General features: G+C 42.5%; 1 protein-coding gene across 11 annotated transcripts in view; it reads right to left on the bottom strand.

Annotated features, from left to right (window-relative positions):
- Positions 1-23,314, bottom strand: part of LIMCH1 (LIM and calponin homology domains 1) — a 341,102-nt gene that overhangs the window by 68,813 nt on the left and 248,975 nt on the right. For 5 of the 11 annotated variants that reach the window (XM_065907150.1, XM_065907152.1, XM_065907154.1 and 2 more), the window contains exons 6-8: positions 21,432-21,542; positions 13,122-13,317; positions 7,344-7,596 (exon numbers count right to left, since the gene is read on the bottom strand). In XM_065907150.1, the coding sequence (XP_065763222.1) occupies positions 7,344-7,596; positions 13,122-13,317; positions 21,432-21,542 (560 nt within the window). Of the gene's footprint in view, positions 1-6,027; positions 6,295-7,343; positions 7,597-13,121; positions 13,318-13,690; positions 13,806-21,431; positions 21,543-23,314 lie in introns of those variants that run through there. The other 6 variants (XM_065907146.1, XM_065907147.1, XM_065907148.1 and 3 more) reach the window with 2 other exon arrangements.

The following is a 23,314-nucleotide window of genomic DNA, read 5'->3' as shown; positions in this document are numbered from 1 at the left end:
ACCAACTGGCATTGGCTGACCGTGGCCACAAAGAATGGTCAGTGGGAAATGAGAGGCCACTGAATCAATCTCTTCGAAAACTCATTATTTAAACGGCACAGTGATGATGATAAAGAGGGTGGTTCATTATTATCGAGCACCTGCCACGGACTAGAATTCCTTCTAGTGTTAATTCATTGAACTAATACTAGCCTTGCAATGGCAGTGGGGTTAGCATCCCCATTTTATAGAGGGGAAACTGAGATTACGAGAAGGAATTTGCCCAAGGTCAAAGCGCCATTGCTTAAGTTACAAGTCAAACCCAGGCCGTGGCTCCACAGGTCCTGTTCTTAGCCACTCTACTATCCATTGAACAAAAGATATCTCCAGCAAGTTTTGACAGTGGAACATGGTGTAAAAAATAAGGCATTATCGTTACTATGGAAGCAGGAGACAGAGAAGCATTTTGGTCACTAAATGAAGGGGCCCTGAAGTTGTGCTCGGAATGGTGTGCCTGGCACTGCTAGCTGCAGATGGTAATGCTCAGCCAGGACTGACAATAGGAGGCTAGCTAACCATACCTGACAGGGCTGGCACAGCACTTTACAGCTTCCAAAGCCCTTTCAAACTCATTGTCTCATCTCATCCGGAGCAGACCCCGAGCTTGAAGCTCTCAAGTCCAGTAGCAAGAATCCTTCTATTTTCTGACCAGAGTCCTGGGCTTCAATCTCTCCCAACTCAAGCAGAATTTTATGGAATAAAACATATGCATTTACGCAAACAGCCATGCCAGCTTGAGCAAGGAGAATCTACTGCCTTATGCATCACGTGAATCCAGCTAGGCTACAAATTCCCTGGGGTGTTTCTTTTTAGGCTAAATGCCCAGTGTGGCCAGACTCATTTCAAATGATCTCAGTTTAGATATGCAGGCTTAAAAAGAGGGGGTGAATAAAGCTTTCCATATCACTGGCCACTTAAAGCCACTCCCTGCCCACTTGAAAAATGATCATAATGACATTCTGCTAATTGCTTGAATCCTGTAAATTCAGAGCTTCAAGGCAGACTCAGAAAGAGAAAAAATTTAATGACATAAATTCTGGGTTGGTACTGTTGGCTATGAAGTAATAAATAATGTATATAAGGCAAATATGAAGGCTTATGCACACAGGTATCTAGTTAGCAAAATATTTAAATGACTTTTTATAATGTGCCCTTCTTTTCTGAAGGTCAGTTTATTGTAAACCTTCAGTATACGCTACTTTGCTTTTATAATAATTACAATAGCTCTGAAGAGCTAGTATATTCCAGATACACTAACATTCAAGATGACCCTGTAAGATTGGAATTACAATGACCCCTTTGCAGAGGGGAATGTTGAGGTTTCCAGTTATGGTCATCTGAATGTAAGTAAAGTAAGCCCATTTAAGTGGCAGACCTTGGCTAGCTGGCTTGATATTCATGGGGGAGGTTTGGCACTATTTCTTCGGAGTTATTCATAGATGAGTTGTGTTGAAGAAGGGGTTCCTCGTTGGGCCTAGCTCATTGCTTTCCTTAGGAGGTCTACATCCAACGTGACATGAGAAATGCCAAACCCTGCCTCCAACCTGGCAACTCTGTCCTAAAACAAGTAAAGCTATCTTTGAAGGAGAGATTGTAGGCTCTGAGCAGGTGAGCGGGAAGAAAAGCCCTTGTCTCAAAGCTTCTGAGGCTTATATATTTCAAAGTGAGTGAGATAATGATTTCAACTGAGGAAAAGCTGGCAATTCTTTCACTCCCTTTTACCTGACGGCGCACAAGCAATCAGCTCAGACTAGCAGTCAGTTTGTTCCACTGGAAGAAACCGGGCCCTCCAGAAAAGCCTGTTGGGCCTCCTGGGAACGTCACGGGCACAACCAGAGGCCTCCCACCCGGGGCAGCTACGTCCAGAGTCACAGAGGTTCACACACACCCGCGTCTGCCTGGTCCCTGGTCCCCCGGAATCTGTTCGGCAACTCAGGATACACAGGCCTCTGGTAAGGAGGAGTATGTGTCTGGCACTTGGCTGCATCTGCTCTTCCTCCAAAGACTTCTAAAATGTCTATTGTTCCTTGGAGGGCTTTTCCCCCTCTCTGTGATTAATTACTATGTGCCTGAGAAGATCCACAGGCTAGGAGAAAAGACTGAGTGCTGAAACATATGAAAACAATTAGAAAAGAACCCCAGTCACGTGAAACCTATAATTCAGTTCAAAAACAAGTTTACTTCTCCAATGGGAAACACCAAGTCGGAGAATTCAAATCTCCATGGCATTTTAATTCAGGGGAAGTGAATCTTGGTTCTTATTTTATCCTCTTAAACACAGAAATCTCAGCTTCTCTGGCAGAGTCTCATATTTGGGGGGTAATTAAGCTAACTACATCATAAACTAAAATCATAAACATGGAAGGAAAAGTAGTTTATGCATTTCTGACTTCAACGGCAGACGTATTTAATAAGAAAGACCTACTCTGTCCCATGGTGCTAAGATACCCCCTAACATATTCTTTGACAGGAAGCCTGGGACTTCTCGACTAGAAAACTCATGCACTTTTGCTCGTTTTTATATGGTATTAAAAATAATTCAAGGAGGTGTTTGAGAATACTTGTGACACAACCATCAAAAACTGGTCTACAAAAGTCAGGCCTGCCTCTCATCTACATGCCTCCTCCTTTGCCTGGACCTCATTCTCTCCCTATCTCTGCAAGCACAGACTTTCTCAGCTCAGAAACAGGCACAAGAAGGATCTGGTGCCTCTTGTTGGGTTCCAAGATGTGGTGGCCAGAATGCATTTGGATTGCAAAGATAGGACACTGAAGTTAAAATGCCTTAAGAGACATCAGCATATTGAAATGTTTCATAGTCTTATTTTCCAGACACCAAGAATCCTGTCCTTCCTCATGAGATGCATTTCATTCCAGTTAAGCTACTTTCTGCCACATTAAAAGCAGGATCCAAAATGTGATAAATTTAGGATGGCCGTTGACTCCGTTGTGGGCTGCAAAAAGTAAGTGACACAGACACAGACAGGGCAGGCTGGTGGCATGGTCTATATAAAACTTTTATGAGAGAGCTCGCAGCTGAAAAATCTTTCTAACAAATGAATTCTGGGTGTTTGGAGCAGCTGTGTTGTGTTGCTATTGGGAACATTCTCTGGGAATATGCATGATTTTCCTGAACTCCATTTATAAAATGCTAAGTCAGTATGACGTTAACTGACATCTGCAGACATTAACTGACCTGCAAATTTCTGCTTAACAGAGCTAACTTGGATAAAATATGGAAAAACTAAGCCAGATCCCAGGAACATGGACAGGAGCAAAAATTACCACACAAATATACTATTATTCTTCAATTAGAATTCACGGTTGTAGACTAACTACGACTCTAGGTCTGTGCACAGGATGGGAGGTGTCATAAAAGACTGCACTGTTTTATCAGAAAATAAACTTCCAGTTACTGAAGAGGCCCAGGACGCTCGTGGCATCCCCAGCCTTTGCCCACTCTCCTCTCTTCTCCACATGACCACGATTCCTGGGTGCGCTGCGTTCTCTTCAAGTCTCTGCCACTTGTCTCCTCCTGCTCTTTTGGATACTCTAAAGATGACATGTCCATGGGACCTCAGAGCGTCGGACATGCCCTAGCCACTGGACAGTAGTACCAACAAAGATGACACGGGGAGGGTCCTCAAAAAGTAAAAACAGAACTAGACCTCGCAACCCCATTTCTGGGTATATATATCCAAAAGAATCCAAACCAGGATTCCCAAAGGGATCTTTGCACTCCCACATCATTATTCATAATAAACAAGATGTGGAGACAACCCAAATGTCTATCAAGGGATGAATAAGGGTAAGGTTGTGTACATGCATACAACGGAAGATTATTAAGCCTCAAAGAAGAATTAATTTTGTAATATGTGATAACATGGACAAACTTCGAGGACATTAAGTGAAATGAGCCAGAGTCATAGAGAGAAAAAAATGGCATGATGCCACTTACATCCTGTAGTTAAAATGGTCAAATACAGAGAATCAGAGAATGGCATGGTGGTTACTAGGGATGGAGGGAGGGTGAAATAGGGGTTGCTGATCAATAGGATGATGTTTCAGTTAAGCAGGCCGAATACATTCTAGGAATTTGGTGTACAACACTGTACCTACAGTGAACAACTCTGTATTGGACAGTTAGAGATTTGTTCAGAGTATAGATCTCATGCCAAGTGTTCTTACCACAATAATACATTTTTTTTAAAGCACAAAAGTAAATGACAGAAGATACGAGGGACTTTGTAGGAAAAAAAAAAAAACCCTGAGTAGCCAATACATGCTACTCGGTCAACAGCATCAGTCATTATGGAAAAAAATCAATTTTTTAAAAATGAGACTTTAAAACTCAAACATTGGCAATTTTTGAAAATAACAAGAAAAACGATAAAAAAAAGATGGTGTTGTCTTTGGTAACTTTTAGTTACAGGCTTCACAGATGTGATAAAAATGAAGGTATGTGTGTCAAGGAAATTAAGATTAAAGCTTTTTTTAAAAAAATAAATTCACTCTCTTATCTGTATCACTTATTACTTATTTCCACAGTGCCCTAGGCTTGAAGACAGAAGCAGGAAAAACTGAAAACCGGTAAGAGGATATACTCCATTTTGATATTCTCAGCACCTAGCCTGGTCTTTGATATACACAGATGCTCCAATGATGCTGAAACAGCATGTGTCTCAAAAGGTCTCTGAACTGCAATTTAAAGAATATCTGGATTTATTTCTGTTTTTAAGATGTTATGACATTACCCTTTATAATTTTAGAAACCCCGAGAGTTTCTTGTAGCATAAGCACAGTTTTATGTCAGAGTTTTCTAGAAGCACATACACATTTAGGACAGACATGTTTATCTGCGGGATACCACAGACAGGAAGAATTATATCCTCGGTGTATTATCAATACAAAGCCACCCTAAGATTAAATCCATATAAGCCAGTGCTGGGATTTTCAGTGAAGATCTAGACCACAGCAGTAACCACACAGGGAGCTGTACAGAGGGATGGAAAACATTCTGCCAAACGTGTGGGAGGCAGCGGTGACGCTGTGGTCAGAGAAACCTGAAGGTGGCCAGCAGGTCAGCAGGAAGTGTCTCAGAGACTGGGAGTCACTAACGTTCGCTGATCCTCCGTTTATTCTGCTTGAAAAAATGGGTATTTCACCTACCTTTCAGGATTCAAAGAAAGAGCAAGTGGCAAAGGAATTTCGATGGTCAAACTGTTGTGAATTACCATTTGTCCAGTAAATTTTGGTCTCACTATTATCTGTTAGGATCTTCGTGGCTATTACATGGCAAAAATTAACTGGCTTCTCCAAACACTACATGAAACTGCACAATCACATTTCTCTGTGACTTCAGCTGCTGAGGGTCTCCACCGCTCATGTAACTCGAGGCCACCAGGACCGGTACTAGTGCCTCTGTTACAACGAAGAGAAGTAACTACTCCATTCTTTGTTTTTGAATCAACAAGTTTTAGACATGAGTCAAATAAACCTAATCGTACTTACTACTCCCTTGGGACAAAGAAAGTAAGTGGATTTTTGTCAGACAGCCACTCTTTCTAAAGACAGTGCTTCCCATGCCAAAGGAACTCTTTGCTAGTGATGTGTAAAGGAAGATAAGAGCCATTTAGGAGTAGTGTGAAAATTAACAAGCCATTAACAATTGAAAAATCAGATGTTATTGCCAGATATATCCTGTAGCCCACAAGCGACTGACCACACATCCTTGACAAGGACAAGGTCTACTCAAGCAGCACGAAGCTCACTCTTTACCTCCATTTAAAATAACCAAAAATCCAGCAGAGACAGGCCTGAAGGCAAAGACGATTAGCTATTTCTATTTGCTCCAAGTAGGAAATAATGATGCAACGGGTAAAGCAGGAAGTGGGAAAACAAGATGGAAACTCCACCACATCAGACAGATTCCAAAGCCCCGGGCATGCACAAAGCCAGCTAGGCCAGTCCTGGGCCCGCACAGCTAACCTGGCAAAGCGCTGGGCTGCTGGCATGACCTTGATCCCGGCTTGCTCCAGCCTTCTGCGCTTCTGCATTTCAGCAGCAGCTTTCTCGTCAGACCTGGGAGCTGGTGCCACCACAGCCCCCTCTGGAGGAGGCTGCTCCTTCCCACAGTTGGTGGGCAGTTCTGGCCCACCATCAGGAGGCTTCCCACTGGTGTCCATTTGGCTGACGGGGTCCTCTTCACAAGGAGACCCCACTTCACTTTCCTCTTCCTCTATCGCTTCAGGATAGCTAGTGAGTTGGACAACATAATTGACCAAACTAACCCCCTAGGCTGGGGAGCAGATCATAGATCAGCTCCTGGTCGTTCTGATATTACTTCCACTTGAGAAAAGATCACAGTATGCAATACTATTCTGGTAGTGTGAAGAAAATTAAATGCAGCCATTTGTTAATTAATACAACACATCATGATCTCCACACTGATTGAAAGCTATTTCAAACTTTGATAGGCAAAAACCTTTTCTGACAGAAAGGCAAAATTCATGTTTTCTTTAATAGCTACAACTTTGAATAAAATGTTTACTCAATGGAAAACCATAGATAATAAAGGTAGACTATAAAAAATAACCAAGCAATGATCAGGAGGGTTTTGCTAAAAGGATTAGACCAGGTTATAAGTTTCTTTTGTTAGACCGTAAGGTTCTTGAAGGCAAAGACTCTATCCTACCTTCTATTGGGTCCCCAACACCTAAAAGATCTACTACTTAGCACATGGTAGATGCTCAATAAATACATTCTTACTGAATAAATGAATGAAGAAATACAAAAACATAATCAGAGATTAGGGAAAAGACTGCTTGTTTCCCTAAAGAGACGAGAAGTCCAATGCTTCTTCCATTTCATCAGGACTGTTTGTTTCTACCTACGACTCAAGCATGTTCACGCATCTGTTACATAATGCTTGAGCTTATGTCTAAACTTCCATGTAGACAAAAGGTCTTATTGTACCTGATCTAACAGGACTGGGAGTCCGATAGTCTCCAGAGAAGGATGTGGATGACAGATCTGTTCTCAATGCCCTGATGACGGAGCTGGTTTCAAAAATCTACTCATTAGACCAGTGTTGGCTGAATACCTACTGTGTGCCAGGCACAGTTGTAGGTGCCTTCATGAAGCTTCTATCCTATTGACGATCTCTCTCTGAAGGTCTGTTCTTCCCACCTCCATCTGTAATCTCACATCAATGGTCTACAGTGGCTCTTGGGGCTCATTCATATCCAGGGGCCGTAGTTCCTGCATCACAAGCCAGGACAGGCGCAGCACAGCCCGGGTCTTACCTGAAGGGCCTCTCCCCACCCAGGGGGGAGGTGGCGGTACTCCAGCTCTTCCGATATTCCTCTCGCTCCACCTTCTTCTTTCTCAGAGGCGCGGGGACGTAAGCTGTCTGGTTGCTCTTGTTGGGGAGGTACTGGTTAAAAGGCACTGCTGATTTCGGCTCACCGTGGGACGTCCGCCTCGCAGACATGTCATCCTTCTTCACATCGGGCAGCTTCCGATGGGGCAGGTCGGATTCAGAGTCGCTCCCCCTCCCTGGGGAGAGAGGACAGGTGCTGAGAGTCTGCGGGCTAGCAATAAAATTCCAAAGGCAAGTATACAGTATGGGGGATGTGGTTAAATCTGTGGGTTCCGGGGAATACTTCCTTAAATTATTCACTCAACAAATAGAAAGTATCAGTCGAAGTTAGTCTACTCTGGGAAAAGCTCTCAATTCTAATCAAGACAGAAAAAAGTCAAATTAAAAAAAAAAAAGAAGTAAGCTTAGCTGAATCTGAGAGTTACAATTAACAACACATTTGCAATCGGACTATATGCCTGCTCAGATTCTGCAAGTCTCAAAAGAAAAAATAAATTTATGGAGTTTTTACACAGCACCGGTTGTTGCATGTCTTATTCTGGACTAGATATTCTCACAAATAAGAATTATAAAAGATTTATAATCCTTTGTCTTTGACGTATCTTTAACTAATTCATGAAACACCTGGAGAATATTCGTTATAATCAAGCAGCACAGACATATAAGAACTATAGGAATTCAGAAAAATGATCAGTATGGATTATACCAAGAGTTTGCCTTCCAGGAAATGGCTTGAGTTATAATAAGTGCATATTCCTCTATATCAGAGCCCTTCCCGGTACCCAGAGCTGGAGGCAGTTTTTTCCTGTGAACACTATGGCCCGATGATCTATTTCTTTTCTGGCACTTTATCCTTTCTATTTTGTATTTTGAGAACTGGGCTTTATACCCTTCACAGTACTTATCACACGGTCTTTGCACACAGTGGATATACTCAAACGATCAGACGAATCAATGAATTAGTCTAGCTTAAAGAGCATTCTATACAACACAAAGGAATTCAACGTTACCAACATCAGTCTTTCACTGGTCAGTATCCAAATTATACTGTATCCTTGTTTCCTGAGTCTCATCTCATCAGATTTCTAACATCCACTGGACTGAAACTGTCATCAAAACACACACTCCTGTGACAGGCAGCCACCATCTGAACGCTGGTGGAAAACTCTTAATCAGCGAGTGCCTTATAAAAAGGTCCTTCAACTCCATTGATAGCAAACAGAAATTGACTTCTTTACATTTGTGAAAAGAACCTTAAACTAAAAGTCGAGAGATGTGGCAGCCTTAGCGAAGCGGGTAGTGCAGGCAGTTGAGTCAGATCCACTTTGTGCTGAGCTCTGCCGCTCACTAAGGCTTCAAGTGGTGCAGGGACCAATGCCGAAGTAACACCGCTAGTCCTCCAGTCTATATATAGTGAGGATGGCAGTATCACCTACTTCTAGCGCCGTTGGGAGGATCAGATACGTGTGAGACTACTGCTACAGTACTTGGTCCTGAGGAAGCGCTTAGCAAACACTGACTGCTCTTCATGCTAATAGTTCCCGATCTGTCACTGATGAGCTGTGGGCTCCCAGGCTTCTCTCTAATACACCTGCTCATCCTTTTCTGTAAAAAAGTAGGAATGAAATAACTTGCCCTGGAGATTAAATGATTTAATGGCTTTTAAACAACGGTGAAAGTTAAAAGCATTGACCGTAAACAAGTTGTTCATTGTTGCAGATGAAATGTTCAGTTTATGAATTATTCATGTCACTGGCTTTCAGCCTCCCTTCTGGAGTTTTGACCATTTCATTACTTGTTGGTTTTTGATTCATAACTTAGTTCCCTTCTCTCACCCCAAGTCTTTTAGCACGTATATCTGTCTCAGTATCATAACAAAATACTTAGAGCCCTCGGTGAATTGCTTTATAACAAACACTAATACTACCTTACCTTGCCAAGCACTGGGATTTGTTTCCCTATTTGATATTTCCCCCATGATACAGAGGTGAAAACAGAGGCTCAAAGAGACTCAAGGGGCCCCTTCTCCAAGGCTGGTAAGTAACAGCTCAAGACTCCAATTTCTGTTCTCCAGATTCCAGCCCAAGAAAGACCCCTGGTTGCTGGAAGGAGAGAAACACGGCCCTGGGGAAAGGAAGGATCAGAGTTTGATAAAAGGATATCATCATCATCACATGCACTGCTGCAGTTTTCTAACTTTGGGCGCAATGCCCCCTGCTTAACGCATCCTGACTGTACTCTGCTGAATAAACGAAGGAAAGAAAATGATTCTTCAATCAACTGTGAAGGATTGGAATAGAGCTGTCACTATTCACTCTGTTCTAAAACCCTATAATCTATGAAACTTATTTTGGTACAATATCTAAAAACATATTACCTATAATACACTGAGAGTCTCAAAATAGGTTGTTTAACAGGTAAACGGATCACCTCCCCCGCCTCTTCAATTGCTCTTTGATAAATGTCTTCAACAGACACTTCAAAAAGAGTTAATTTACAAATGCCCAGAGGCCGAGTGACTCAGTTGAAAGCAGTGTGACCTTCTGGACTTGGAGACCAGGGTCTAATTTCAGCTCCATCATCGCCTAGATGTGTGACTGGGGGATGTAAGCCCTCTGTTCTTCAGGGTCCTCGTTGGAAATACGGTGGCAATACAGCTCTCATAAGTTGTTGTGAGGGTTACCTGATACCTAAAGCACCCAAGTGTTAGAACTCTTCTTATTTCAGGCCAAGACTTCAGAAGACTTTGGCTTAATCCCGAAAAGATGAAAATGTACTGGGGTGGCTTCTCCATCTATGCCCAATAGCGTGCATGACCATGATGACATCCTTCTATCAAAGTCCGATCCTTCCTTTCCACTGGGGTCTACATTTCTCTCCCTTCCAACAACTAGGGGTCTTTCTTTTTAACCTATGTTTACCATACACAGGCTTCCTTAGTGGCTCAGATGGTAAAGAGTCTGCCTGCAGTGCAGGAGATCTGGGTTCGATCCCTGGGTCGGGAAGATGCCCTGGAGAAGGAAATGGCACCCCACTCCAGTACTCTTGCCTGGAGAATCCCATGGAGGGAGGAGCAGGGCAGGGGGTTGCCCAGAGTCAGACATGACTGAGCGCCTCACTTTCACTCTATATATGACTTTACCATATATACCACCAACCCTCTACTTTTTCATCTTCCTCCAGTACTTTAATTTCTCTCATTCCTTATTTCTCTCCCTTAACCAGCCTTTTATATAAGAGATAAGAATATTCATTTAACAAAATGCATTATGTTTATAAAACATGTTCATAATTTTAAAAGCACCCGAGTGGAAGATTTTGTACTTCCTCTTCAGTGGAGCTCGCCTCGGAAGGCAAGTCAGTGAAAGCGAGGGAGGAGCTGGGGGCCTGTCAGGCAAGGCGGAGTGGCTGAGTTGACCTGGGACCCACAGCTTCCTTACCGTGCGGCTCGTGTCCAACCCATAGAGTCATGGCACCTCTTATGTGCGTGGCTCTTGACTATCCCTATTGAATGGGTCAGTGGGCCTCAGTAATAACAAAATGAAAACTCCCTCTCGACCCAATATGGAGTTGGAAAATTTCATGGTAAGACTTTCCTTAGTTGATTATGAGTCCTAGGAAGTAAATTTTCAAGAATTAAAAAAAAAAGAAGTTCTTCTAAATTTCAAAGTGTTTATTAGGACTAGCAATCTTCTTGATTACATCACTTAAAAAATATACCATAAAATCTAATGAAATACAACATCAATTTGGATAAAATTATACCACATTTTTAAAGGCAGACAAAAAGTGTTGTTTTTCTTTAAGACCTCATTAGGTCTTGATTAGTTTACAAGAATATGAGCCTGAAGGTATTAGACTGATTGGTTAAATCTGTGTGTTAAGATGCTCTTTCACGGATGGTGTTTTGTGAAGCTCAATTTCACGTTTTTCTCTACATGGGAAAAACTGTTATGAAAAGACTCTGGCTTATCAATCTTAATTGCTGCAAATGAAACTGTGCCCGAGCACATATTTGGACAATATTAGTAATTACCATCTCAAATCCCTTCAAGATGTGGCTCATTATAAACTCTGAACCCCTCGAAGCTGGTGACAGAATAAAGGATCCACATTACCAGTTATTAAAAACCAGGATGAGACAATAATAATTCTTTAAAACAATCAAAATAATATGGATGCAATAGTTTAGTTACGATATGTTTCATGAAAGTAAATCTCTCTTTGAGTTATGTTAATGTTCAATTAGATCATGCAGTTGGTATTGCCACTTCTAATACTGTGGGTGGGACTTAAGATGTCACGTAAAATTGTACAAATGTTTTTCAAGCAGTTCACAATGCACCATAGAATTCTTTAGGAGTCACATACGATATGGCCCTGAGGCTAATCTATTTGCTGGCAAGTTTAAGTACTAAACAAAAGCATTAGTTCAGTCATGCTAGAATTTGAAAAATCTATTAAGCAAACAGAAAGAAGTGTGAGCAAATTAAGCTTTAGGGTATAAGCTTTGGACTCACACTTCTCCAGGCTAACATTGTCACGCTGCTTACAGTGATTTGGGGGCACTTATAATGTTAGGATGGTTTCTTAACCTAAGATTCATCTGTAAAATATGGCTAAGGAGTGTTTCATATCCCTGGGAGAGAACTCACTCACATACTAGGCATCTCATAATCTGTGCTAAGGATTAAATGAGATACCAGAGGTCGAGTAATGAACTCAGGACCTGGGCATATTAAATACCCCAGTACTTCGGTAACATAGAATTTTATAACTGGAAGGGATCTTTCAGCTATAAAATAAAATTTTCATCTCAGACAGAAGACTTAAAGTCTCTAGACATATGAGCTTCAATCAGAAGCTAATTATTTCTTTTTCTAATAAAAAGAAATAGACACAAATAAAAGAACTCCCCTGAGAGACTTTCTCCAAGTTTTACACATGCAGAACCAAGCTATCTTCCCTTCTTATTAACAAAAGCACAAAGGCACAAGATAAGCAAGGTAAACGGCTTCTGAAAAATATGCATTAAACTTACATCAGGTTGCATGACCATACATTTTTGTAAAGAAAAATGATCATTCCTTTCAGGTGATATAAAATCCAGGAGATTTAAATCAAACCCAGCCTCTGAAGAAACAAGCAGTCTGGGTTGTGTTCAATACATCAAGGACCACCTGCATTGCTCTAGTCAACGGTCAGTTACCATAAGCATCGAATATTGGCAAAACCATGCCAATTAAAGTTTCACAGTCCCAGGCTTCCGAGCTGTCGTAAGTCTGGGCTGTGTGTTTCCAGTTTGCTGGAAGTTGATCCATTTTCGCTTATACAGTGTGGTACTCACTCAAGCTTTCCCTTCCTCGTACCTGGAACATATAAACCTCCAGCACGCTTTATGAGCCAATGGTCTGTACAGCCTCCTGATTCCCTGAGACCCAGGGAGGAATGATGTAACACATTTTCCAACAGAAGATATGCTCACCGAGGCAATGTTCAAACCAACTGCTGGCAAAGGCAACCCAAACTCTAAGGACCACCAAAAAACAACATTAAGAGATTTTTTTTTCCTACCAGTTTAGAGTTGCTGCAAGGTAGGTACGGAGTCTGCCTTCCCAGTGCCAATCTCTCGGCTGGGGACAAGGCAGCCCTTGTTAGTGTTTCATTCTAAGAAGTGCAGTTTATTAAGGCTCCAACCTACCATCACTGCTTCCCCTGAGGACTACATCTGGCGAAGGAGTCTGCCGGGAACGGGAGCCAAAGGAATCCAGGCTGTCGAAGGAATCATCTCTGCCGTGTCGAGGGGGAGAGAGGGAGTCGCTGCGCTCCGAGTCCCAGCAGTCGATGTAGCCACTGTCTCGAATACTACGTTTAGGGCTCTCAATGTCATCAGTCTCCTGTTCAAGAAGAAAACAAAAGGATTACAGACCTTACTGCACCAGACACAGAGCCTGTGAATCTCAGGAAAATCAGTCCCCGGCGGTCTCCAAAAAATCCTGCATATAGAATCACTGGAAAGGCTACAGCAAGCAGTTATCACATTGATTATCATCTGCAAGTCAACATTTCATTCTTCAACCCTTCCCTGCTACAACTTTCTCAATCAGAAAATCACATACATTAAAAAAAAAAAATCCCCAGGTATCTCGTAATTCACAATGTTTAAAAAAAAAAAAAAATTCGAGAAATTAAGAATAAAAGATCATCAAGTTTGGATTCACAAGAATACAATGAAAGATGAAAAGAAAAGTGAAAAACAAAAAGCTTAACCTTGACCCGTCTTTCAGGATCCATAACTGCATGTCTGTTCCGGGACCCAGCCCCTCATTTAGTTGTACAACTGCTTCTGTTTACGCTGTCTGGCTGAGGCACCCAGCATTTGTTTTTGCAGCAGAATCAGTTTCATAAAATCCTGGAGCAGTATGCTCTATCTTCTGCTACCTTGAAGGGAAATTCCTGCTCTGAAAGGGAGCTGTCTTTTCTGGGGCAAAAAGTTAAAAAAAAAAAAAAAAAAAAAAGAAGCAGTGAAAAATATGCAAAATGCTTTTCCTGATGCTTCAGAAGAATCCAGGCATGCTCTCTCTCTCGGCCAGCTCTTGGCGCTGGGGGAGCTGAAAGCGCTTGTGGCTGACCCACATGTTCAGAGCAGTGAAAACAATGGCTGTCTTTGACAGCCTGTGATTATAAATTCTTTCCAGCGCAAGCAGCACATACTAAAACACTGAAACTCCAGCAGAAGAAAGGTCAGTCAAAGCCATCCTCACCCTCACACTATAATAAAAGCCTTGTTCCCGCCAGTGTCTTAGCATTAATTACAAGAGTCCAAGCTGACGAAAACAGAAATAACTCCGGTCACTCAAAGATAAACCTCAGTTTAATCTCTCCCAGACTGTTGCTTAAGATCAGGGCTGTGAATGACATCCACAAAGACTGAAAGGCCCCACTGCAGATTTCCTGAGATGCTCAGGCAGGTACCCTCCACATTCCCCATAGAAAGGAAAAACAAACAAACAAATATACTCCATGTCAGCAATTTTTAAACACTGTCTACACTGACTTATACGCCCACCACAGCCAGTGTCTTTGCAGGGATTGCCTTGTCCAGCGGCTTGCATCAGTTATAGCCTCTGACTCTGACTTTAGCTAGATCCGCTGACTCTCCCCCGTGGGGGGCCCTCTGGGGGGACAGAGCAGTGTCATTCACAGGGCACACACAGCTCTTGCATCAGGACTCAGTGAGCGAGAGGGGAAGGGAAGCGGGGAGAGAGGCACCCTGCAGCCGCCACCGAGGAGCTGAATGTGGCCTGGGTGAGTCCAGCTGACATGACCCTCCGGAGGAAGGCAGAAATTCCAGTTATGGAAATGAAGGTAGTTTACTTGCAGGTCAAAAGTTAACCAGGACTTGTACAAAAGCCAGGCCTGACTTTCAGCAGGAAAAGGAAGAACTCATGGCTAACTGAAAATTATATATCTAAATTGGATACGGTTTTGCATTTAATTTCTTTGGAAATGCAAGTAATTATCTTGGGTTATTTATCCACTGAGAACAGGCCAAATGGCTAATGCTACACTTTGCTCTGTGTCTGGGGCTATGCTTGATGCTTTTTGTAGGCTCTATCATTCAATCCACACAACCTACTCCCCAGTGATGTGGTTGGCGTTGTCCCCATTTTATAGAAAAGAATCAGAGAGTTGGAGTAACTTGACTGAGGTCACGCAGTAATCGGCCAAGCTGGGATTCTGACAGAGGACTTTGTCTCCAACTACCAGACGGCAAAAGCTGACAACACCAGATGCACTTCAGTATAGTGACAGCTGTCAGGGCAGCATCACCTCTTCCAGCCGCTGCATACTTACTGCCTGCTCACGCTTGCATGCTGAATCGCGTCAGTCGTGTCTGACTCTGTGCAATCCTGTAGACGACAGACCACCAGACTCCTCTGTCCATGGGATTCTCCCAGCGAGAATACTGGAGTGGGTTGCTGTGCCCTTCTCCAGGGGATCCTCCCAACCCAGGGATCGAACCTGTGTCTCTTATGTCTCCTGCATTGGCAGGTCTTTGCCACCAGTGCCATCTGGGAAGACCCATGCTTATACCGGATGATGCTAGCCTGGATAGTCCCCCTTCACTAAATGCTGTGTATGCCTAGATTCCCAACCTATACCTGCTGCAAAAGAGAAACAGTTTGGAGTAGGTTAAAAGCATGGTCTTGGAACCTCAGCTGACTCCTGGCTCCACCCCTTGTCAGCTGTCTGACCTTGGGCCAGTTATTTGACCTTGGCCAAGTTCAGTTTTCTTATCTGTAAAATGGAGCAAATAATATTTATGTCATAGGGTTGCTGGGAGGGTTAAATGTATTACTACATGGAAAGCATTCAGAAAAATGCCTGATGCGTAAGTGCTCAAAAAATGTTAGCTATGCATTCATTTGGCATGTAAATGTCAATATATAAATCATACAAAATTTATAAGTACAGTTAAGGACATAATCTTATATAAACACTGATACTCTTCTATCTCCTTCTCCATTTGTATCCCATAACTAGATGCCTTGGGCCCAATTTCCCATCAGGGAGGGCAAACACTTAGGAAGCCCATATCTAGAAATGACACAATTTTACAAGCTGCTTGATACAGCATTACAAAACTGGATCTTCAAGCAAACAGTATCAGATTTTATTTTCTTGGGCTCCAAAATCACTGTGGGCAGTGATTGGAGCCATGAAATTAAAAGACACTTGGTCTTTAGGAAAGCTATGACAAACCTAGACACTGTATGAAAAAAGGAGACATCACATTGCCGACCAAGGGCCGTATAGTCAAAGCTATGGTTTTTCCAGTAGTGATGTGTGGATGTGAGAGCTGGACCATAAAGGAGGCTGAGTGCCAAAGAACTGATGCTTTCAAACTGTGGTGCTGGAGAAGACTCTTGAGAGTTCCTTGGACTGCAAGATCAAATTAGTCAATCCTAAAGGAAATCACCCTGAACATTCATTGGAAGGACTGATGCTGAAGCTGAGGCTCCAATCCTTTGGCTACCTGATGTGAAGAGCCAACTCATTAGAAAAGACCCTGATGCTGGGAAAGACTGAAGGCAGGAGGAGAAGGCGGCTACAGAGGATGAGATGGTTAGATAGCATCACTGACTCAGTGGACATATTTTGAGCAAACTCTGGGAGATAGTAGAGGACAGAGGAGCCTGGCATGCTGCAGTGCCTGGGATCACAAACAGTTGGACATGACTTAGTGACTGAACAACAACAAGTGTTAGGAAAGCTTTCCCAGACTCCCAAGTGTCTCCCCTCCCCTCCCCTACAAACCACAGGAGAAGAGAAAGGAAAAAAACCCTAAAAGTCAACATGCTTCTTGGAGTTTCAGCTGCTTTCTCACAGGTAGTTCTGGGAAAGAAAAACAGAAAGGCCATTCTGTTCATGACTTCATAGAAAGCCAAGAACAAGACCTTGGATCAAGTGAGAGCTGGAAGCTGAATGGCAGCTTGACAAATGTAAACCAGGCCATCCTTGGCCATAGGAACCTCAGGGTGAAGCAAGAGATTGGAAACAAAGATGTGGATGTTAGCAGGATGAACAATCTTATTGGATTCCCTCAAGACACCCAAAGGCAAGCTTTGCGAGAGGGGTTAGAAGATATGAACAACACAAAGGCTTGCACAGTCTAAATGTTCCTTTCTTTGCATCTGTTATGTTGTCTGTGCTTCCCATCTAGTGGCCCAGTAGCTGCATCCTGTCTTCGGCAGAGAGCACTCCAAGGAGAGGGGATAAGACTTAAGGCTCTCTAGTGTGCTAACTGTCGGTTGCTCCAGTAAAACTGTGTTAATGAATGGGGTGGGAACTACTAGCTTCCACAATATTTTTGGATTATTTCACTCATCTGTCCTCTTCTCATCCTCCTTTGTCGGAGATAATGAGAACCAGCTAGGGTTGGTGAATGACTTATGCTTTCTGAGAAACTCCAGACGCCTCTGTTTTACTGCTCACCATTTTCTGCTTCTTTTGATTTATAAGGTGGTTAAACTCTATTCTGGAGTGTTTCAGGTTCTACTTTTCCAGCCTGATGGGCTGTCTCCACCCACCACGCTCTGGTTGGGAAGTTATTCATGCCACAGATGCTGCCCAAGCATCCTCTATGTGCCAAGCACTGTCTCAGTTCTGGGGACATGATGTTACGCAAATTCAGGAAATACCCTGTCCATCTTGGGCCCTACACTCTAGCAGGGAAGAAGAAAAGCAAACAGAAACACCAGTAAATGAAGACAAAGTTGGACTGTATGTATCATGAAAAAAAAAAGCAGGTTAAGGGAAGAGAAGCTGATGGTGGATGTCATCTAGGCGAGGTCCTGTATTTGTTGGCCTATCCATCTCCCCCCTTTATCCCCATGTTCTGCTAATACCCCTCACCATCTGGAACAGGAGTAGTTTAGGCCAATCACGGTATATGTTGCTCCCAGTCACACTGACTAGCTCAGAAACAGAACCCACACGGGGCCAGAGTGCGCCCCAGGGCTTTTCAACCAGGGCCAGGTAGGAGAATTCCTTGCCTTTCTGGGCAAGGAGCTAGAAGCAGGGAGAGAATTCTGCTTGTGGCCATAGTCTCTGCAATGGGAGAATGTCTACCTACAGGAGGAGAGGATGAATTATTCAAAGACAGACAGGAAGAGATGAGAGCGAGAGAGAGAAAGAACCTAGAAAGTCAACATAGTTCCAGACCCTGAGATCTCTCGGGCCACCCTCATCCCCACGGTTCACTATTCTTGTAGTAATTCCCCTTGGTTTAGCTTAGGTGCCCCCCGCTTTGGGAGACCTTCTCTGATATATCCAGGCCCAGTGAAAGGCCATTATCACCATGCCTTCAGAGGCCTTTACGCTCTAATGCAATAGCAGCCTACTGCGGACACCTAGTATGTGTCAGACACTTTTGTTAAGGGCTCCACATGTATTAAGTGCACTATAGAATGTATACCGTCGTTAACCATTTTTTGCACATTTCTCCTACTAGGAAAAAAATGAATATGAAAGAAATTGTTGCCTTTGTGAAAGAAAAGCTTTAAATTTCAAATTGACTTCAGCCTGAGTATGTGCAGAAGAGATCCCAGTTGACTCTCAGTATCTGTTTTCCAGTTCTCTTCCAGTGAAAATACCCATAATCTGCTTTCTGTTTTTCAGTGGGAGGCAGGACATTGTAATTTTATTTATTGGCTGTGCTGGATCTTCGTTGCTGCTGCGTGAGCTTTTCTCTAGCTGCGGTGAGCAGGGGCTACCCTCCAGCTGCAATGCACAGGCCTCTCATCGCAGTGGCCTCTCTTGTGGCCCATGGCTCCCGGGCACGCGGGCTTCAGTAGCTGTGACATGTGGGCTCAGTAGTTGTAGCTCCCAGGCCCCACAACACGTGGAATTTTCCCAGATCAGGGATCGAGCCCATGTCTTCTGCATTGGCAGGCAAATTCTTTACCACTGAACCACCAGCAAAGTCCACATGCAGTTTTTAGAATGAAATAAAATCTACTTTCCTCAAGTCTTTCCTTGCAGCTAGCAACGGACATGTGACCAAGTTTAAGTCAACAGGATGTACGCAGAAGTGTAGTGCATGACTTCCCAGAAGTGTCTTTAAAGTAAGGCACAGAGCTTTCTTCTTCTCATCCCTGATTTCTCTGGGTTAAGAGGAGGACGTGAAGGCTAAAGCTTGCATGGCTACCTTGGATCAAAAGGCTATGAGTTAAGGATCATGGAGTAAAAACACAGTAGGCCCCAGCTGGTAACAAAACCTTCACACCAGTCCTGAACACCTCATGTCCAGATCTTACTTATGCGAGTTTGACATAAAACTCTATTTAATCTAAGCCATTGGTAGAGTTTTCTGCATTTACCAGCCAAACTCAATCCTAATTGATAAAATGAGATAACACACACTACTGTTGTTCAATCGCTAAGTCGTATTCAACTCTTTGCGACCCCATGGACTGCAGCACACCAGGTCTCCCTGTCCTTCACTATCTCCCAGAGTTTTCTCAAACTCATGTCCACTGAGTCAGTGATGCTATCTAACCATCTCATCCTCTGTAGCCCCCTTCTCCTCCTGCCCTCAATTTTCCCAGCATCAGGATCTTTTCCAATGAGTCAGTTTTTCACATCAGGTGGCCAAAGGATTGGAGCTTCAGCATCAGTCCTTCCAATGAATATTCAGAGTTGATTTCCTTTGGGACTGACTGGTTTGATCTCCTTGTTGTCCACGGGATGCTGAAGAGTCTTCTCCAGCACCACAGTCTGAAAGCATCAATTCTTCTGTGCCAGCCTTCTTTACAGTCCAATTCTGACATCCATACATGACTACTGAGAAACCAATCTAATATTTCCAGTTATCAAATAGAGCAGTGAAGTTCAGGTGGGTTACTCTCTAGTTTACATGGAGACATGGGAGCACCAGAGCTGGTTTTGTTTAGTTGGTATGCTTTGTCCAGTGGTACTAACTACTCCCTTGTGTTCCGTGACATCTATCTTCATTAAAAAGGCAACAGCTGTTCACAATAGCGGGTCCTTTCAAGGCAGTTGTTGAGAACTATCTCAAAAGAAAGGGAAGTTAGGAGAGACTGCAGCTGCAGAGACCAATAGATGCTCAGATTTTTAAGGAGCCAGACCAGCAGTAAGAAATGTCAATAATGAGAAGAGATTACATTTCCAGAGAATCAAGCAGGGAAACTATGAGGCAGAGCTTTTAAATAGTTTAAAACAGATAATCCATCTATCATTATCCAAGTCCAAATTTAACAAAAAACAATAAACATTTAGATTTCACAAATCCAGACTAAAGCTTACCTTTGTACTTTGCCTAAGTAACTCCTTTGAGTGAGATGAAGATTAAAGGACAAATAAGAGTTAAGACTAAGAAACAATGTGTTTGAGTGGTGTGTTTATTTTTCAAGGAATTGAGCTTAAAGGCCTTTGTTTATATGTGTTACAGACCAATATGAAAGCTTTGTCCATTTAAACGTTCATGAGCCAGCCTGTTTCTAGCCAAACACAAAGAACTGTCAGAACTATTTGCTTTAAGGAGAAAAGAATAAATTGTTAGAAAATTGCAGCAAATTCTTGCTTTCAGTATTAAAAGCAAAACCATAAAATACAGAATGTCCCTCACCGAGGTCTCATTAGTGCATTTAGTTTTCAGGTTAGAGGAAAGAGGAGGAAGGCCTTCATTATCTCGGCTGCACTCTGGGTCTTATCCAAAGCCCATGGGTGCTACTGATTCCAAGTGAGTCTTCCCTACTCACTAAGGCTTGCTGGGTGGGGCTGCTCCCGGGAGAGACCATATTCTAGTACTTTGGGTGAATTCTTATTTACTGCTGCATCTTCAACAGGCACACACAGGCAGCCACACAGAAAACATACTACTTTTTCTTGAACAAATCCCTACCTTAGGTTAGGCTTTCCCATAATTAAATACAAAGCTCTGACTATTACCATGTTTTCCAAATTTTCAGGTCATTCAAATGCAAAGGTCATAAGATACACATCTTGGAAGAGTATGTTTCTAATTTTTCAGAGACCAAGGCAAGATCTTGGCCAACGTTACCTCACCCACACCAAGGCCCTGACAGGTAAGCAAAATGACCTTTAGGATCAAAGTGCAGAGCGAGTCTTCATTTTTGTATAGTACTGTGTTTTTTCACTCAGGCATTATTTCCGCAAGAAAGCAGGCACTGAGCTCTTTGGCACCCAGAGTCATATACTGACAGACTCAATTTGCTCTTTGGGAATTAAAGTTGGACAGAGATAAGCCCTCCCATTCTCAGAAGGGAATAAAATTTCAGGTAGGTGTGGGGTATAGGAGGCAAAGCTGTCGTGGGTAAGACAAGCAGTCACTTCCTTGAGCACGTGACATCTCTGGCCTGTGCGATTTCATCACGTGGACCTGTAATGATCTTAAAAGCAAGCAAACGTGTTGCTTTCCCACCTTGTCTAAAGCTCACGGGATGAGGAAGAAAAGCCAAGTTACCTTTCTCATCTGAGCCAGCAAGCCTTCGAACTCCTTCAGGTTCAGCGTAGTCCCACTGTACGAGGCACAGCTATTCGCTGCTTTGCCCAGCCAGTAAATGGTCACCAGTACCTGTGATACAGAATCGTGCACAGAGCATTACTTTTCAGCTAAGAGTCAAGAATGCTCCTCTAACAGGAAAGCAGGAAGAGAGAATGTGAAACACTAATTTACAAAAAACACCTTCCCTGAGGCATCCATTCTAGGTAAAACTGCACCAGTCAACACAAGCATGATTCAGTAGCGAAAATAAGACCCTAGTTTTAGGAAGAATTTAGTTGTGAGAATGTGAACAGGAAGGAAAAATAAATCTTCCAAAACTATTTTCATGTCATGAAGGTTTCAAAACCAGGAAGCAAAAATTTTCAGAAACTCTGGAGTCTTTACCCAGGTGAGCAATGAAACAGGTTGTCAATTCCTTTCAAGAGCGGTACCTTTAAAGGCCCATAATTTCTACTTGCGGGCACAGAGGTTCTGCTAAGGCCATTAGCAAAAATTTTTCAAAGGAGTGAGAAAACGTAATTAGTGGTTTCCAGAACAAGATCAACAAAACATATCTAATTAAAGTCAGAGGACAGCAATGTAATGAAGAATACATTCTGCAGAGACCTAGCTCTGGGGTATAGTTAGTTAGATTCCTATTAATCTGAGATGGAAAATTTGGGGCTGGGCAAGACTACTGCCAATTAGCAACCATTTGAATGTTTAAGAATGTCTATGAATATTCACTGGTCTGAAGCTTAAGTCCTAAGTGAATTTTGTCCTGTTTTTCCAAAGAAACTATCCACAAAAGTGAATTCTCTTTACACTGATTTTCCCACAGAACCCCACAGGGGTCATCTGAAGATGAGCTCTATTAAGTTGAAAGACCCGGATCTCAAGCCTACGGAAAAGCTAAGACTACGATTTTGTTTTCACATTTGGTCTTCATGCTTCAGCTAGGTTGGGAAGTATTTACTGTACCTCCCTCTATTTGCCAGGCCAGAAAATGCTCTGGACAACATGATATATGTACAAGCTTCCAGATGGCGACAGGCCCAAAATATGGTTATGTGCATCACTGCTACGATGTGATTTGGTTTCCTACCTCTGTGGGAGAATGTTAGTTTAAGAATCCTTCAAAACTTCCAGAAATACTTTTTTAAATGATTACTTACAAATAAATTTCTAGAGTACAGACAATTACAGATGTCAGGACATGATCTAGGCCCGTAAAATAGCTCATGTGTGCTAAGAGCTTGAGGCTCTCTTGGAAAGTGTAATAGGAGAACAAAAGACAGGACTGTGTTGTGTCTTAGATTGTGGGATTTCTGTTTAAAATTGTATGATGAAAAATGCACATAACCCTGGTTTTATAGAGGAAGAAAAAGGAGGTAAGAATGAGAATGTCAGTCAAATATAACAGCACCCTGGAAATTTTTTAAAAAGTGGAGGGTCACAGCCAATTTTAAAATTTTATATACAGAAGGTCATTTCGTACACTCTTCGATTTAAACTTAAAAGAGCACTAATGTACTTGCCCTTGGAAAATAAGATCTAACTAGAAAAAGATGATTTTGGAAGGTACTAATAAAAACCTCAAAGGTTAATAGCAAAAAAATACACAAAAGGTACAGGCCCACAGCAGTCAACGGTATTTATATCATACTAATATTTTCCCAAAACCAACTTGCCCAACTGCTTAATTTAATAACCCCATCTGCGCTTACCAACTGCAAGAAAGTAATGTTAGTGCTCAGACAGATCATTCTGTGTTTAAGAAACTAAATTACAAATAGAGTGCAAGCTTTCATTTATTTCAGATGGAGCTCTTATCTAATTAAAAAGACATCCCCCCCCCCGAA

The sequence above is a fragment of the Muntiacus reevesi genome, chromosome 16, assembly GCF_963930625.1.
Source record: "Muntiacus reevesi chromosome 16, mMunRee1.1, whole genome shotgun sequence".
Classification (NCBI taxonomy): Eukaryota; Metazoa; Chordata; class Mammalia; order Artiodactyla; family Cervidae; genus Muntiacus; species Muntiacus reevesi.
Note: the sequence above shows the minus strand (reverse complement) of the source record. Positions and strands in the feature narration are given on the sequence as shown.